The sequence below is a fragment of the Heliconius melpomene genome, chromosome 20, assembly GCF_056956725.1.
Source record: "Heliconius melpomene rosina isolate 202511_hmr_F chromosome 20, ASM5695672v1, whole genome shotgun sequence".
NCBI lineage: Eukaryota > Metazoa > Arthropoda > Insecta > Lepidoptera > Nymphalidae > Heliconius > Heliconius melpomene.
The window spans coordinates 6,301,078-6,319,572 of NC_140408.1; the positions used below are offsets into that span (position 1 = coordinate 6,301,078).

Here is an 18,495-nt window from a genome sequence, read left to right on the forward strand (position 1 = left end):
TATTATATGAGTGAATGATATAATATAATAAATATAAAAACTCACTTCCATCAAATATTCATCACTACGATGATGCAGGACGCTGTCCGTGTGAGATTCTAAATGATTTCCAGAAGCGAATCGAAGTTTCTTTGGAGATTCTAAGCTGCAACATCTAAAATATAAAATAATTTTATACATAATATGTTTCATTGGATGTCTTTAATATCAAGGAATATATAATTTTAATTTTCCCGTTCTGGCTGGCAAAGTACAGCTTTGAGCTTCGCCACTCACAGGTCTCGAGTTGTTTGTCATATAAAAGAGTGAAATTGAAAAAAAAAACTAACAAAGTTTTTGTTAAAGCCACCTCTACAATGCACTTTGCTTATTAAGGTTGATAACGACGACTTTTGTCTATGAAGCTGATTTTTTTTATAAAAGGTTTGTAATAACGACGTTTGTGTTAAACCCACCTGTGCAATCCACCTTGTTTCCAATTATTAGCTTTAAGAGAGCTCCTGGGCTCTGGCAGGCGCGGTCGCCTCGACCGTCGTGGGGCGGTCTCGCCGCGCAGCCACCACGTCACCTGGTCCCGCTTGCCTTTCATGGACACTACCCCGCGCTCTTCCAGTATGTACCCGCCGAGCTGGTCGAGTAGGCTCTTGCATGCGCCGCTGCAGTGTATTTTTAGAGCTATAAGGGAACAAATACGTACATATTTATAAAAATATTTTCACTAAATAGAATTTAGTATGTATGTGCAGCTACAGATACATTCATAGCCATCAGCGTCTGATTGTAAACGATGGTTGTGAATTCGAATTATGTACATTACTTCGTTTTGGTAAAGAGACAAAGCACGGCGTTGAGTCCCGCCACTTTACACGCAATGATTCGAAAATTGTGCGGAAAGTTGTGTCAACATTAGGTTGCGTCTGGATATGCATGCGGATACGGAAAATGCGTGGAACTAAATTAAACATTTGGAAATAGAATTTTGAATATAAATGTATTTAATAATAACAGTTTCGTGCGTATGTTTTAGTTCTAGTCGAGGACATTTACTAGGAGAGCTGACAAAGCGGCTGGTTATTTATACCTTTATTACGTAAATGTGCGAAATGTTAGAAAAGCGAGTAATGTGTCAAAACACATTATGCAAAACAAAATGATGTTTGCTCGTAACGTCTTATTTCAACTCTTAAAAGTTCAAGTTTGTTTCGATTTTAAATTTCAGATTTTAGATTTTAAAATTTCACTTGTAAACTATTGTATAGAGTTGATCGAAGCTTGTAAATTGAAATTTCAAAAGAGCAAAAGTATACTGAAAAAATTTCAAATTTCAAAGAAATATATACCAATTTTTTTTCAGCTTCACGCTGTATCACGGCAGACGGAGGGATCTTAGTGTTAAGACACTCCGTTCCCTATTTTCTTCCACCGTTCTTACCAGAGCGAGGAAATGAAAATATTAATAAATAATAATTAATTTCCCTGAGTGGGAATCGAACCCACAACTGTCACATTTACAGTCTATGCTTATGCCACTCGTGACGATGCCGTCTATAGTATCGTACCTCATAATTTTTTTAAACGGTTTTATTATGAAATAAACTTACGAGCGCCTGTAGATTCGAATCGACTGGCCGTGTTAACGGTATCGCCAAATAGACAATATCTAGGCATTTTTAAACCTACAACTCCCGCACACACTGGACCTAGAAATTTAAAATTAAGTATTAATTACAATTTTGTTTTGTAAATCAAGAGAATTTTATGTTAAAATATATTAGTAGATTTTAATATTAAAAATGCAATATAACACCATAATGTTATACATATATCTTCACGTTATTATCTAATGAATTTTGCTGAATTTTGCTTTTGAAAAAGTTTTGCTGGGTTAGTTAATAGTTACGTATAGATAATGGAAGATAATGGAAGATAATGCTTATGTCATAGGAAAGATGTGTTTCTTAGGGTACTCATGCTTAACAATAATTTATTATATATTTTCTAAGTTAGAGAGTTCAGGAAGGTTTGTGGCTTCGATGTTCCCTCTGGGGAATATATTATTATCATTTTTCCGTCCTTGTAGGTCAAAGAACGCACAAGCGTGCGACTGAAAACGTCACGGTTGTGGGTTCTATTTCCACTGGGGGGAAAAAATAATTAATGTTTTCATTATCTCACTCTGATAACGGGGCAAAGCGCGGCGTTAAATTCCGCCACTCAACTCGCAATGCCTTGAGAATCCGGTGGTCTTAACATTAGATTCTCTTTGCCTACTTTGCTATATTCAGGCTAAAGCGAAAAGCTGAAAACAAATAGAATGTACGACATAGATACCAGAATGTATCCCGACGCGCAGCAGGAGGCGGTGGTCAGGGCGGTGTCGCACGCGGAAGGCGCGCGAGGCGGCCAGCAGCGCGAGCGCCATCGACGCCACCTCGCCCGCGTGCTGCAGCCCGTTGCGCAACGGCAGCCCCGACACCTGTACAAACAGTTCAACTCTAATTTACTTTTATTTATTTTATTAGCTTCACGTTGTATCCGGCACTCTAATGGAAATGCCATTAAGAAATTCTGTACCTGGAAAGAGTTCCACCGAATAGTTATGCTCCTGCGCCCCTGCGCCACTCTCTATGAAAGTTTGAAACTGTCTGTAAGAGCTACTCTTACAAAAGTTTAAATTGAAATCTAATAAAATAAAATATATTGTAGGTATCTACCGGTGTCTTTATCGTATATTTTTTTATTAAATTAAAAGTTCTAAACTATATGTATTTACCACCATATAGGCGTCTCCTATCGTCTCCACCTTGTAGACATCAAAATTTTCCAGAATAGAGTCAAAGCATGTGTACAGGTCATTGAGAAAATCCACTACCTGTAATGAAAATAGTATTTATTATGGTTCCGTTCCAAAATATCTGCTTTATCACCATTTTTGTAATTTTTCATGTTTTCAATTAAAATTCAGTTAGTTGGTAAAAGAACCTATCTTACAGTACCCAATTGATATTACAGACAACTTGTAGAGATAAGTATAAATTGTTTTACAAAAACAATTTGATAAAATTAAACAATAAGCACTAAAATAATTAATACAATATATATTCTGGACCTGCAGCGGTGTGCTCTCCGCGGACATGGCTGTGAAGCCTACGATGTCGCTGAAGTAGATGGTGACGGAGTCGTAGTTCTCGGGCAGCACACGGCGGCCGCGCTTCAGCTGTTCCGCCACCGGCGCTGGTAGCATCTCCTCTAATAACGCCTCTGTTTTGAATCAAGTATACATATTTTTTATTAATAAACATATTTGTTTCATATTTTTATAAGCTTCACATGTATCCCGATCTATCTATCAATCAATCTTTCAATTAAATACATTTTGCAATATTAGATATTTTGACCACCTTTTGCAATTTTACTTGCTTGTTAATTAACACTTGTGATTCGGTTCTGACAGTGCAATACTTTTATAGCATGGCCCTGGAATCCTTCCCAGGAGAAGTAGGTGTCATTTTTAGTTCTTTTAATTATTTTGTTAGTATATCTTCAATTAGTTACTACGTGAAGAACGAGTGTGGTGATATTAAATTTTCTCTGCTTACCCTGTTATGTGGTGCTATAAAACACTAGATCTATACTTTTTGATGAAAATGAACATTTAATAATCATAGAATCTGTACGATTAAATATGGATTACAAATATTTTAGTTATTAAATTAGGTAAATAAATTTAATATTTAGTCAAAGGAAATTCATTACAGGAGAGACTGACAGATTGCGTAAATTCATAGTCACGGTAATGATGCTTTTCACAAGCAAATTTGATTAAGTTTAGCAATTACACCAAAATCAAGACCTATGTATACATAAATATACTGTTAACATTTTGTATTCTTGTTTCTTCTGTTTGATGGAAATCGGCTATTTAGTAGGACTTCAAGGTCAAAATTTTTTTCTGAAGAATTTGCTTATAATTTGTTAAATAATAGGTACGAGAAGAAATAAAATGTCATTTTTCCAACATTTACTTCTTAATCACATAGAATTTAAACGAAATGACACTATATGAATGCTACAAATGGATCATCCTAATGTTTCTAATAAAATTATAAATAAAAGTAACCGTTGCTCACAGATGGTTAGTGGAGCACGCAAAAGCAAATATTCAAATGTAGTGGTCCGATCGTGACTGAAACTTTAAGTTGGAATGGAACCCTTCAGCACCAAATGTTGGAAACGTGTGGTGGTTTTGAATTTAAATGTAATATAATACAAACAAACGGTAACTTTAAAAGTTTATTGTAATCGTTTACATACATACATGAATTATGAATAAATAAGACAGTGACAGTGATACCCCATGATGCAATATTAACCTCGTATTGTTTCGACACTTACCAGTTTTCTTTTTCTCTTCTTGTAACTGGTCTGTCCTTTCATCAACGAGTGCCTCTAAATTATTTGCATATTTCTCCATCATTGCTATCATATTGTCAAATATATTTGGTTTCCTGTAACAAATATATTTTTCAAATTATTTACACACTACATTCCTATAATAGAACAATATGTTAATAAACAAACTCACAAGCATATCTTAGAAAAATTAAATGCCTCAATTTTGTGCCTCATTTTCGAAAAACCCTTATTTAAGTAAGATAATCTTAGCTGTAGATAAAAGCTAGTGTAGCATAGAATTAGATAACATTTTACTAGTATGATGAATAAAATAAGTAAAGAACGTTCTGTTACCAACGTACATGCCCTTCCGTAGTGGTCGTAGTCTCGCGCGTATGGCCTTGAAGTCGGGTCGCGCGGCGCCGTCCTCCACCCAGCACTCCCCGCAGCACTCGCGCACGCAGTCGAAACGCCCCGCCAGAGCCTCCAGCGGCGGTCTTAACAGCAAACAATGTATGTAAATAACATATAGTAGGGGACGAGAACCTACTTACTATAAACCATCGCTGCCTACCTTGATATATGAGGGGATCAATCGCAAGTTTTTTTTTTTTCGCCCAAATTTCGGACATTAGAGGTTGCCGCGAAATTAAAATAAAAATATTCTCTTGAGTGGGATTGAACCCATCGTTTGTATATTCAGGGACTGTGTTTTCATAGGCTGTATAAAAAATTATGATTGCCCAATTGTTGTTAATTAGAAAAGATATATGTTAGTGTGTACACTGTATGTGTGCGTGCGACACATACCTACCTGTAGGGCGCGGGGTGCGGGTGCGCGAGGCGGCGCAGAAGCGCGGGCAGCGGCGGCGCGTCGGCACCGAAGGGCCCGCGCCGCGTGTGCAGCTCATACAGCAGCAGCGCAAATGCGTACACGTCGCCCGCCGCCGACCCACCCCGCCCCGGCACCCCCGCCGCCACCCGAGCGCGGCCCCAGCCAGCCGCGCGCAGCTGCTCCGGGGGGAGGTACACCAGACCTGAACGAATAACCAAAAACAAATTATAACACTGGATTTTTTTTGCAATGTCTGGAAAATTAGGCTGTTCATGTGGAAAACAATTCTTTAACACCCTGTGTCTTCTTTGCTACATCGAGATATAGCGTAAAGCTCAAAAAATATAATTAAATTATAAAAACTAATTTCTTTACTTAGTTCTTGACTTGCAAAAATACTTTAGTTATAATCATGTTGTAATCATTCATCTTTCCATGATAAGTTTATTAATTAAATGTAGTACGGGGTCAAATCTTGCGACGTTTGCCTAATAGGTAGATATATTAAGAAATTTTCATTTATTCCTAATTATGTACAATTCGTAATTATAGCCTTAGTTTTTAGATTTGTTATAAAAATATTTTTTTGTATTATCTATATATGGACCGTTTATTTTGAAAGTGGTGTAAGTCCATTTTTGAGAAAAATGAGCTATCACGTAATTCATGCTTAATTTAATATAACTAGTCCGTGTTTAATTTCTCAAAAAAAACCCATGTTTTGAACAACTTAAAATCGGTCGGTAAATGAAATTGCATAATCATCGACATACTAATCATTAATTTTCTCGAAACAAAAGAAAATGGACTTACACCACTCTCAAAATAAACGGTCCATATATAAAATCGATAGGTCACTCACTCATCACGAAATCTCAGAAACTATATGGGCTAGGAATCTGAAATTTTGCATAGGAGTTACTTATAGGACGTAGGTGCTCGCTAAAACGGGAATTTGCAATATACGATTTCTAAAGGGTTGTTTTTGGGATTGAAAGTTTGTATGAAACTTAGTTACTACAAATGCTAGGAGTCTCAATCCTCTCCTCTCCTCCTCCTCTCCTCTCAATTTTACACGGACGTCACTTATAGGACGTAGGTATTCATGGAGACAGAAATTAATATTAACGTAGTTCACGCAGGCGAAGCCGCGGGCGGGCCGCTAGTATATTATATAACGTGGTACAGATACTACTATCAATGTAGGCAACTTTGTAAAGTATTTACGTAAATATTTACATATCTATGGCAAACTTACACTCAATACCATCATATTATGTATTTATTAGGAAGGGCGTATTAGGTTGCTACTGATGTTTTAAATGTGTTTGGTTTAGTTTTATTTCATAGCTTCGAAATCGATTCAAACCTATCGATTCTTATAAAAATATCATTACATAATATTTTGAGTGCTTTCAGGAGAACGCCTAAAAATGTTTCATCATTGGTTTATTGCTGGTTCAAATAGTTTAATGTATCCGTGTCCATTTTCGATATACATATTGGACTTTAACAACATTAAAAACATTTTAAAATTACCATGATTTTATAGTATATCGTAAAGTACAAAAATATCTTTAAAACAGTTTACGTTCAAATTCTATAGAGAAACGTGATTAAAATAGTAAAGATAGATAATTGTAGCACTACTACTTAGGGACAAATCAACTTTGGTATTAACTTATTATTGACATTTTTCTATTGAGAAAAGCAATAAAATTCTAAATCATTAAAGATGTTTTGTATGAAATTTTACCCTACAGTTATTATATAGTTCTACTTGCCAGTAGTTTAATTTATTTTGCGGGTTTGAACCTGTATTCAAATTAATTATCATAAATCTGAAACAATTGTTACAATTTAAACTCAATTAAGGCAATACTTACTATCAATATGAGATCGTAGTGCTGTGGGGTCGGATGGCGGAACTTCACCCCTACGAAACTCTCGGAGGCCGAAGTCAGCCAGCTTTACCACCCATCGGGCGTCCACCAGACAGTTGGAGGGTCGGAGCGCGCCGTGGTATTGTAATGGAGACTCGTGGATGAAAATCATACCCTAGTATATTAACATTGAAATTTGTTTGTATTGATGATAATAACATTTTTGGTGATGGATATTTAAATTTATAATACATTTCTGGGTTACGACCTAGCCTCAAGTGTTCTTCCCGTCTATAATTTGTAATACTTATATTCAACTAGTTATACAGTTTCTTAAATGATCTACTACTAACTACTACTACTCTCTACTACTGAATCTATACTTATTTTCTCGAGCTGCATTGCTTTTAATAGTCAAAGGAATGGATTAAATATTCTTTAATACTAAGTATAACCTGAGGTTGTCATATAATTGCTTAAAACAACGCAAACAAATCATTTACTCATTAAATACTTCTATTTATCACAAATAGATATGTATGTATTTTAATTGTGCTTACAATAACAGGTACATATGTTTAATATTCAAAGCACGTGTGGTATCTATGTTTGCATCATTTATCTATAAATTTTAATAAACATCATAATTTATGCTAAACGTATGCCAATTGGCATTACATCGTATTGTACATACATTCCGAGATTAGCCACTCTTAGCTTTAATGTTTTAAACAAAGACTTTCAACGACATACTTATACTATAGATTACAACGAGATTTATTTAGATTTATTTTTAATATATTATTTTATTAAGAAATATATTATTGCAAATAATATATATGTATGTATGAGTACTAACTCACCCTTATAATGTCACCAACAAGCGAGGCGATAAACATATTATCTAGTTTAATATCTTCATTTTCTAATATATCCTGCAAGATAAATTAATATTATTAATTTACAGTTTGTTACTTATTAGATGTGATTACTTTAAGATTAAGATTTCAATTATGTACAAAATATTTTATTGCAAATAAATGTACTGCGCTTTGATAACTACATTAACTAAAAACGAAATATACTTATGCAGCAGTTTCATAAACATGTACCTATGTCTTGTTATGAAACTAGAGAATATAATACAAGCCATTAAAAGTTAATATTTTTTTTAGCGACACGCTGTAACCCACAAACAGCAGGGTACGCAGAGGGAACCCGGTAGGTAGTATTAAGACATTCCATTCTCCATTTTCCGCCGAACTCTGAAGGCATTACTTGTTGAGTGGCGGAACCTAACGCCGCCCTTTTACGTCGACACCAGAGCGAAGAAAATGGAAATTTAAAATATTTCATTTCCTGCCTTGCGCCACGACTGCCTCATACAATGAAAATATTGCTAATTTAATAATAATAATTACCTTAAGACTACCTCTAGTACAGTATTCGGAGAGAGCGCACACGTTAGGCGGTTCAATGCACGCGCCCACAAACCCATTCACGTTGTCGTGCTGTAAGTCGCGCATCTGTGACAACATACATACATATATATTATTACTCGTGAGTTGCGACTCTCGTCCTCCATTGTAGAGCTACTGCGTGGGACGTAATCGGATAACATTGAAAAATGAGCTTTTTCAACGCTTAGAAAAATTCTATGTAAGCTTTAGATTTATAATCTTCATACGGTTACTTCTTTATATGGGTACTGTCGTTATCTATGTTTAAATATTATGTATTAGTTTAATATTATAAATATTTTATTACAGATGGGTTAACTTAAAAATATCACAAACCTATTTGTCTATAAATCTCTTGCTTTGAGTTTTCATTTTTATTTACCTTCATGTTCTATCCCGCAGGATAGGCAAAGGGAACCGAATTCTGGAAGCGTTGAGTGTTGAATGTCAACTCAACAACGGCGCTATGCCTCGCCACCAGAGCAAGGAAATGAAAATAATAATGATAAGTGAGAATCGAACCCAGAACCATATTCAATATTTGAAAACTTTTTTGGTTGTCCATATAAAATAATATGTTGTTCTACGCACCTACATATAATATTTAAATAGGCACTATTGCTTGTCGAATATAATCATTTTAGTGTTACATGGGCGGAGGCAGACATGGACACGTGCGAGACTTCTCAGAATGGACGTGTTACGGACGTTGATTATGGCCTATTACTACAAAACTGTTTTAAGATAATGTTTTTAAAATAATAAGCATGGAAATTAAAAAAAAAGAAGAAATGTTAATTATGATTAATAACGAAATAGATGGGATTATTTTACTATTTATATTTTTTTATGTATAAAAAATAGAGTTTAGAATTGTACTTTGTACATTTAAGGAAAATAATTTTTACTATCACTCTTCCAAGTAGTATTTTTCTCTATTTACTTTGCGGTATGATGGTAAAAATAATTTATAGTTTTAATTCATCGCATGACTGTCGCTTAATGAATTATTAGCAATGTAAGATGAAGAAACTCAAGGTGAATCCCTATTGTTTGGATAACAATATTGCAAGAAAAACAAATAGGAGTGGAGGCTATTGTTTTATACGTTTTTATTGAGGTAGCTACACTGAATTTTCAGATAAAGCATGTGATAAATCACGTACCCAGCTGTGCCGATCTTAAATCTACGGATACTTGTTCCTTTTAATAACTTTAGTCGTTGTTTCTATTCACAACTACCGTTTCGAAAGTTTTCCTTCAAATGTTTTAACTTAGTTTTTATTGAATTGAACCACATTATTTACAAATGTTGCTTTAGGATTTTTAAAAAAATATATTTTCGTAATAATTGATAATCACGTTTCGGGGTAGTTAGCTTACAGTCTGTCTTTTAGTAGTGTTTTTTAAATAAGACAATTGTTTATAACTTACATCACAAGCAAACAAAATTGGATGTCAGACTAGTAATGATTTATTTATAATATTGATGTAGATTTTCAATGCAATGGAAATTTTCTTAGAAGTTCTTTGAATACCTCGCAAAGAAGGTACGTAGAATCTATATTTATAAACAATAGTTACTTATTTATTAACATCCCAATTTTAAATTCTTTGAATAATAATGTTATTTACTACTTAACGCTTGACTGATTTTATTCCACAAAGGTCTCATTTTGTTCAAGAGCTTAGAAAAATAACGTAGTAAATTAATGAGATACATCACTTCGCGTCCCTTCTCCCTACTCGGGCGATTTAATCAGCTTCGTCAGGCTAATGTACTCATATTTCAGTGTTAGTGGTGGACGCGATCGAGTAATTACGATAATCGGTTATTATTATTATATTTAATATCGTAACTTTATGCTATTTAACAGTCTTTAAAATTCAACATAAGTTCTCGCTTAGGTAAGATAAATAAAGACGATTACCAAGTTCGTTTGCCCAAGGCCAAGTTTGAGATTCTTTGTGTTGACTGGTGGAACGCCAAGCTACATATTATCTATTAGAAATTAATATATTTCATTCTCCTGATTGGGGATCGAACCTCATTACCTTTGGTAATCATTGCGCCATGATGGCCACAAATTTATGGATACCCATATAAAAGATATCCATATAAAAATGGTAATTAACATGTAACCACGCAGTAACGTGTATAATATATGTACAAATCATAAAGTCGTATACTGATACATAATGACGATATACGCCGCAGGACACGTTGTGAAATAGCTTAAAAAGGTCATCTGTTGATCTAAACAACAAATGTATGTACATCGCTGAGTACACAGCCTTGAGTGTGGTATGTCACTAAGTAATAACCATAACTAAAACGAAATAAACATATTTTTGTAATCGATTCATTTTACCGCTAAAATGACGATGATTTTTTAATCGAATCATTTTAGCGGTAAAATTATTCGATTATAAAAATCGAATTCGCCCATCCCTATAATAAATGCTAAAGCTTTTCTGTGATGAACAGTTTGTTGTTACCTGGGGCGTTAGTAAAGGTTTTATGAATGAGAATGATTTATCTCCATTTACTCAGTCGTCCTGGAGCTATTGTGAGAGGAAATTTCATGTTTTGCGAGTGATAGAGCTTTAATAGGCGTCGTTACTTTCAGTTCCTTTACCGAGGGATCCGGCGTTGTGAGGCTTAGGCGTAATACGCAGGATGTGCCCTTTACAGCCCCTTTTATTAGGAATAGGTATATATCAACTATATTAGTTCCTTAGTTACTACATTCGTTAATGTTGGATGAATTTAACATTGTTTTATTTTGTTATTTATAAAATGACTAATCTTAATTCGAATATAAAAAATAATAAAGAAATATCAATAATGTTTCCTTGTTTGAAAAAATAAGTTACCTACCTACCTAAGTATATATCATATATTTTTATGAACCATTCATTTTGACTTATTTTACAGTAGACTGTACTCTCAGGTTTATTCCTATTATGTAGAGTCTCAGGTAGTATTTTAGTATTAAAATTGTATGTACGTGATATGTATGCTTAAATAGTTATAATATAGCGTATTTATTTTAAAATTACTGTAACATAGTGTGACTTAGAATAAAGTTTCTGCAATATACTTAATTTTTTACGTTATAGAGTTAATAATAGTTAAAATCATTAGATAGAATGGGCATTTTCGCTATTTATTTCAAATTTTGTATAACATTAATATTAAGATATTTTAATCGCTCATAATACTTACTATTTTAAGTTCTTTCTTTATTTCTCTATTGATATCAATATGGCTTCTGCGAACTCGTTTCACAGCAAGAAGTCGCCCTCGGTAAAAGGCAACTTCGGTAAATATCGCAGAGTATCTAAAGTCCAGGTCGGGATTGGAACTGAGGGACACCTGGCTGGAACGAGCGCCCCCTGTACTGCCCTTCTCGTTCCCCGCACTATTAGAGTTCGTGTTTACACCCGCGCTGCTATCTTGCTGAAAAAAATTAGCTCTGACCAACTTGCCTGTATACACATATAATTATGCCAGATGTATATTTTGTTACTAGAGAAAAAACAGAGAAAAATATAACTTTTTCTAGTTTATCTTTCAAATTATAAGATAGAAGGAATAAAAACTCTCATCTTATCTACTAAGTACTCGTAGATAATATTGCTTATGACTTGGTAAGCAGTTTCCTTAAGTTAACTATTTTTAATTTTTAAAATAAATATTCTATTCAAAGTTTATGTATTACATTTAAAGCATATAATAAAATAATAAATGTAGTCCCTCTAACTTACAGCTACCTAGAAAAATACATAGAGGTACAAAAAATGTTATAAAAAAAAATATATTCAAAGACGTCCAAGGATTGAAATTGCTCTAAATTCCAACAATGTATCTAATATAATTACAATACATATATAGTTACTCAAGCACTAAAGCATTCATGCAAACAACATGTATAAGATGCGTTTACCTACTCAGTTTGTTGGTACGCTGGTCTTCATCTGGCAAGTGGAGGTCTCTGAAATCTATTTTCCAGAGCAAGGAATCTAATTCTTGTTCGTATCGCCATCCCCGATATAGCGCTAGGGCGGCCAGAGCTAGCAGCGCTAGAGTTCCCCCTGAAGCTCCAAGGGCCCAAGCACCCACGTGACCTACGATTTAGTAATAATATACACTGATATGCATAATATATGAATTATATAATTCATATTTATAATATGATGGATATTAATTTAATGTTCAGCAGTTTATTTTTTGACAAACGAAAAATCTTGAGGGCTTAAAATGTTACAAACTTTTTAATTATTATACATTTAATGCCAATATATAATTAACATAAATTAAGTGTGAGCTAATACCGACACTATTGCAGTGAAAACTAAAACTTCATAGCAAACTGAGTAGTTGAAGCGTATCTAGTGTCAGCTACAACTTTTTAAATCAACATTTCCAGCAAATATTACTAGAGTTTAAATTACTTTAATAAACTTTAGAACTAAAATTTTAATTTAAATCCACGCTTCACGCTGTATCCCGCATACAGCAGGGTAGTCAGAGGGAAGGCAGTGGTTAAGACACTCCATTCCCCATTTTCAAACAATTTCTGAAGGCATTGCGTGTTGAGTGGCGGAACTCAACACCTCGCTTTGCCTCGACACCAAAGCAAAGAAATAAAAATATACATTTAAATAAATATTTCATTTCCTCGAGTGGAGATCGAACCCACAACCAGTCGCGTTTACAGTCTACACGCTCCTGCACCACGACTTGCCTTTCAGCAGTCTTTTAATTTAAAATTTACAATAAAATATTATTAGCCTTATAAATCTCCACTTGTTAATAGTGTAATTTATATCTTAAACAAAAGATAATAAACAACAAGGTACTAACGAATAACTAAGTAAGCCATTAGTCAATTTTTAATTAGCTTTCGCGCTTTAGTTTATTATGCTGTACACGTTGCATGACTGACAAGTTGCTGTTGACTGCGGGCATGGTAGTTCCATTTAGTGTAAAAATTAAATCAGCTTCACGCTGTATCCCGCACACAGCAGGATAATCCGAGAGAACTAGTGTTAAAACACTTCATTCCTCATTTTCTATTTTCTTAAAGTTATACTAAATATCGATTTAGTGTAATTTAAACAAAATGGAAAAACACAATTGGATGTAAGTCTTATATATAAAAACAAATGGTTGAATAACAATATACTTAAAATGTCCATTTTCAGCGAGACAAGAAAAAGTTCAGGGATTTTAATAAGCCTTTCAATTTATAAGTTGGATCCAGACGGGATCTTCGATAAAATAATAGAACGGATTTAGAGCTTCTAGTCATTTAATGGAAATAGAAAGAACTCGTTTCTATGCGTCTATCATTTAGGTAGATTTTTTTTATAAAATGTTTAACATTGGCAATTTTAAGGAGAATTCATATAGCTTAAAAGATAAAACAAAACGATTCGCTCTGGTGTCGAGGCAAAAATGCGGCGTTGAGTTCTGCTGAAAGTGGAAAGCGGAGTGTCTAAACACTTGGCTCCCTCTGCCTACCCTGCTACATGCGGGATACAGCGTGAAACTAATTAAAAAACATTAAAAAAATTAAAAACCTTGTATATCTATCTATATATATAAAATCGAAAGGTCACTCACTCATCACGAAATCTCAGAAACTACATGTGCTAGGAAACTCAAATTTTGCATACGAGTTATTTATAGGACGCAGGTGCTCGCTAAGACGGGAATTTGCAATATTCGACTCTTAAAGGGTTGTTTTTGGGGTTGAAAGTTTGTATGAAACTTCGTTACTACAAATGCTAGGAGTCTCAAATTTTGCATGGACGTCACTTATAGGACGTAGGTACTCATGGAGACAGAAATTAATAATAACGTAGTTCACGCAGGCGAAGCCGCGAGCGGGCTGCTAGTCTATCTATATATATAAAATCGAAAGGTCACTCACTCATCACGAAATCTCAGAAACTACATATGCTAGGAATCTCAAATTTTGCATAGGAGTTACTTATAGGACGTAGGTGCTCGCTAAGACGGGAATTTGCAATATTCGACTTCTAAGGGGTTGTTTTCGGGGTCGAAAGTTTGTATGAAACTTCGTTACTACAAGTGCTAGGAGTCTCAAATTTTGCATAGACGTCACTAGGACGTAGTCATGGAGACAGAAATTAATAATAACATAGTTCACGCGGGTGTAACCGCGAGCGGGCCGCTAGTGTTTAATAAATGTAAATAAGCTACACATGCCCGCTAGTAACTAATATAAGTTTGAACGTGTTACCAGGGATAAGTTTGCAAACGCAATGGATCAATCTGAGTTGAAACTTTGTAATACACTTAATACCCACCCGTTGGACATGATTACAGAGATTTGATTTAGCTTAAACTAAAGACGGTTGTTCCCGAGATTCTTAATCTGATGCATACTTGCGATGCCACTACATCAAAACCAAAAGGTTTACATTACGTTTGTTTATCAAAGGATAGTTTATAGTGGTGTAATGAGTGATTTCTAGTATATTTATAATTTGTAGAGCATTCGGTTTATTTACATATTGCTTATTGCGCCATAATCCACATTCTGGAGTACGTTGAGACTCTCCATTACGAAATTTTATATGTGTACACAAAACATAAATAGTTTTCAGTATGTTTATTGTAAGTCTAAAATGTTTTATGTATATATTGTTTTCATTAGCTTCACTCTGTATTGCGTGTGTAGGAGGGTAGGCAGAGGGAACCTAGTGTTAAGACACTCTGCTCTCTACTTTTCTATTCATGAATTTTCCTTTGACTTGAATAAAAAAATATTAACCAAAAGGTTTTCTTATATACATTGAAAAGCTTTATGGTTTAAGTAGTGAATTATGTTACGTATATTATTAGGGTAAATTCCCTAAAAAGCTAAAGTACAAGTCGTGTTTAGTCATAGGAGGTATTGCGCGGGGGGTCGCAGCGGGAGTCGCGTGTGACCGATGGCTCGCTGCTGCTAACACTTTATACGTTTTCGCTAGCAGGGTTGTTACTTGTTACTTATTTTTTTATGTTGAACTTTCAAAAAAATCTATATGTTAAATATTTTAGGTGAAAAACTAAAATTGATATATTTAAATTTTATAGTTTATTTTATTTAAGAATGTAATAAGAATAATTTTATAACTGGGGCCATGACAACCCTACTTACGACTTACTTCAACCCTGAACCTTGTAGTTAATGTTATTCGACCGTTAACGTTTTTCACCCGTAACGCTAATGCAGGGACTAGAGAAATGTGAATAATACATAATCTATTTTTTTTCTATTATCTTAAGTTTGTATAAGATAATAATCTATAATTAATAGAGCCTTATTTTGGCAGTAAATTGCTATTAAGAGTAGTAACAGTGGAAAATTTTGATGATTACTTTTTAAAAATTTTAACTCATTTTTAAGCATAATTTATATTATATTATACTTACTGACACATTTCTCTCCTCGAAATCCACACGGAGGCTCGGAGAGTGGTACACGGCCTCCTGGCCATTTGATATCTCGGAGGAGTCGTAATTCCTGTGTAACGAGTAGAGATGGACTAATTAAAATATAATTATTAAATTAATCTTAGATTTTTTTTTTGTTTTGGAAAGGTGGATCTTATGATCGTCAAATTAAAATTATTATTAGAAAGAGAAACATATTAGTGTAATGAACGAACCACTTTGACGGATTATACCCAACAATCATTCAACAACAACATCAAATATCATATATTTTTGCATGCGGTCAATATCATACAAAATTATATTTGTATATTTCAAAAATCTAAATTTTACAAAAAGCTGAGTAGTGGAAGCCGGAACCCAAAGAAAAGTAATTAAAATATTTAAAAAATACATTCCCCGAGAGTATATGAATTTACCCTATACCTATAAGAAATAATAAACTAAGTACGCTTAAATCAAATTATATAACAATTCTATTATAGTTTTATTGTGGGAAAGATCGCTATTTGGAGCGAGCGCTTTGAAAAATTTTCTCTATTAAAAAGACCAATAGTCACGGCTATATTGCTCAAGAGATTGTGAACAAAGCCATATAGCCACACTATCACTTTAAATTTATTATAAACATTTTAAAATCACAATACGTATAAGCATAAGAATATAAAGCACCATAAATTCGTACTTCAAAGGAATAGTTTTGTGGATAAATAAATATATTTAAGAAACAAAAAATAAATTATGTTATCAAGGAATATTATATCAGACAAACCTGACATCTTTAGAGAACCATAATATCTGACATTAATTCCGTTTTCGCAAAAGGACGTAAGCCGTTCAGATGATGGTCTTTGGAAACGATTTACCTTTTGTACCGTAAAGTACTTGGCTTATCGGTACTGCATTCCGAAAAAATATATATATAAATGAAAAAATATATATATAAAATAGTAAATTACGTTACCGGAGCAATTTTGTGTAGAACAGCGAGTGGGTAGAGTCCCGGGGAGCGCGCCGGGTCCATTGATAGAAGCGTATAATTTCCTTCAGCATCGCCATTTTCATCCATGTGTACCCAATACCTAGTGTAATATATAAAATCTGCATTTATTATAAAAAAGACGATTTTACATTAACTAAATAATAAATATAATATATTTATTTCGAAGTTTAAATTATGTATTTATGTATTAAATTTATTTTAAGACATATACAAAAGTAAAAACCTTAAACTTTAAACCTTAAGCTTAAGCTCCCTCCTTTACCTATCCTACCCCCCTCTATTTTCCTCTCCCTTCGGTTTTTCCCCACAAAGGGGGTTTTGGAGGTCAGACGGCAGTCGCTCCAGGAAAACCACAAACAGCCACAATATGGAACGGACCAACAACAGACTGGGTACGGCTAGGGCGTCGCCGCATAACGACGCGCAGGCACATCGCCCTACACCTGCGACAAGTGGGCAAGGGCTACCGTGTCAAGTACGGGCACGGTTAAAGACGCAAGTACCCAGACGAAAACTCCGCTTTGCAACGTGGAATATTGGCTCTCTAACCGGACGATGCAGGGAACTCGCAGATGTACTCATGAGACGTCGGGTCCAGTGTGCTTTCCTCCAGGAAACTCGCTGGAAGGGCAATAAGTCCCGTAACATCGGACAGGGTTACCGGCTTATATACACTGGGTCACCTTCGGGTAGAAACGGTGTAGCGGTAGTGCTTTCTGAAGAGCTTCAGAATGGGCTCCTTGAAGTTGACCGTCGCTCCGACCGCTTGATGCGAGTGAGGGTACTGATTGAGGGCGTTATCACAAACTTAATCAGTGCCTATGCTCCCCAGGCGGGATGTAGCGCGGCCGAAAAGGAGACATTCTGGGAGCAGTATGAAGGGGTGCTACTTGCTGTGCCGTCTACCGAAGTGGTCTTAGTTGGGGGGGACTTGAACGGGCACGTCGGTAAGGCTGCTGAGCCGTATGAACGTGTTCACGGGGGTTTTGGGCACGGTCTTCGCAATGCAGAGGGAGAAAACATTCTCAGAACCTGTATTGCGTCTGATCTGGCCGTCGTGAATACGTTCTTCCAAAAGAATTCTCAGCACCTTATCACGTATAAGAGCGGGTCCCACTCAACTCAAATAGACTACTTGTTGACCAGACGGTGTCATATGGGCAGGGTAACTAACTGTAAGGTCATTCCAGGCGAAAGCCTAACGGCCCAACATCGTCTTCTTGTCATGGACTTTAACGTCACTCCGAAGAAGAAAGTAGCCGAGAAACGTAGGCCTCGGATCAAGTGGTGGTTGCTGAATGGACCGATGCAGACCGACTTCCTGGCAGAGGTGAAAAGTCACGATATTTCGACGAACACCGAGACTGCTCAGGATGCTTGGGATCGGGCTCAGTCGGCAATCATTGCGGCGGGCAGGCGAGTTCTTGGCCTTTCTAGGGGAGGAC

At 35.1% G+C, this 18,495-nt stretch overlaps 1 protein-coding gene across 3 annotated transcripts in view; it reads right to left on the reverse strand.

The window, feature by feature from the left end:
- Positions 1 to 18,495, reverse strand: part of LOC146527758 (guanylate cyclase 32E) — a 34,489-nt gene that overhangs the window by 1,397 nt on the left and 14,597 nt on the right. For 2 of the 3 annotated variants that reach the window (XM_085204220.1, XM_085204222.1), the window contains 16 exons: positions 17,012 to 17,129; positions 16,027 to 16,117; positions 12,528 to 12,704; positions 11,803 to 12,032; positions 8,535 to 8,639; positions 7,977 to 8,048; positions 7,117 to 7,288; positions 5,210 to 5,432; positions 4,758 to 4,892; positions 4,396 to 4,508; positions 3,110 to 3,261; positions 2,774 to 2,872; positions 2,332 to 2,476; positions 1,602 to 1,700; positions 456 to 675; positions 46 to 154 (listed from right to left, as the gene is read on the reverse strand). In XM_085204220.1, the coding sequence (XP_085060346.1) occupies positions 46 to 154; positions 456 to 675; positions 1,602 to 1,700; positions 2,332 to 2,476; positions 2,774 to 2,872; positions 3,110 to 3,261; positions 4,396 to 4,508; positions 4,758 to 4,892; positions 5,210 to 5,432; positions 7,117 to 7,288; positions 7,977 to 8,048; positions 8,535 to 8,639; positions 11,803 to 12,032; positions 12,528 to 12,704; positions 16,027 to 16,117; positions 17,012 to 17,129 (2,260 nt within the window). Of the gene's footprint in view, positions 1 to 45; positions 155 to 455; positions 676 to 1,601; positions 1,701 to 2,331; positions 2,477 to 2,773; positions 2,873 to 3,109; positions 3,262 to 4,395; positions 4,509 to 4,757; positions 4,893 to 5,209; positions 5,433 to 7,116; positions 7,289 to 7,976; positions 8,049 to 8,534; positions 8,640 to 11,802; positions 12,033 to 12,523; positions 12,705 to 16,026; positions 16,118 to 17,011; positions 17,130 to 18,495 lie in introns of all 3 variants that reach the window. The other variant, XM_085204221.1, reaches the window with a different exon arrangement.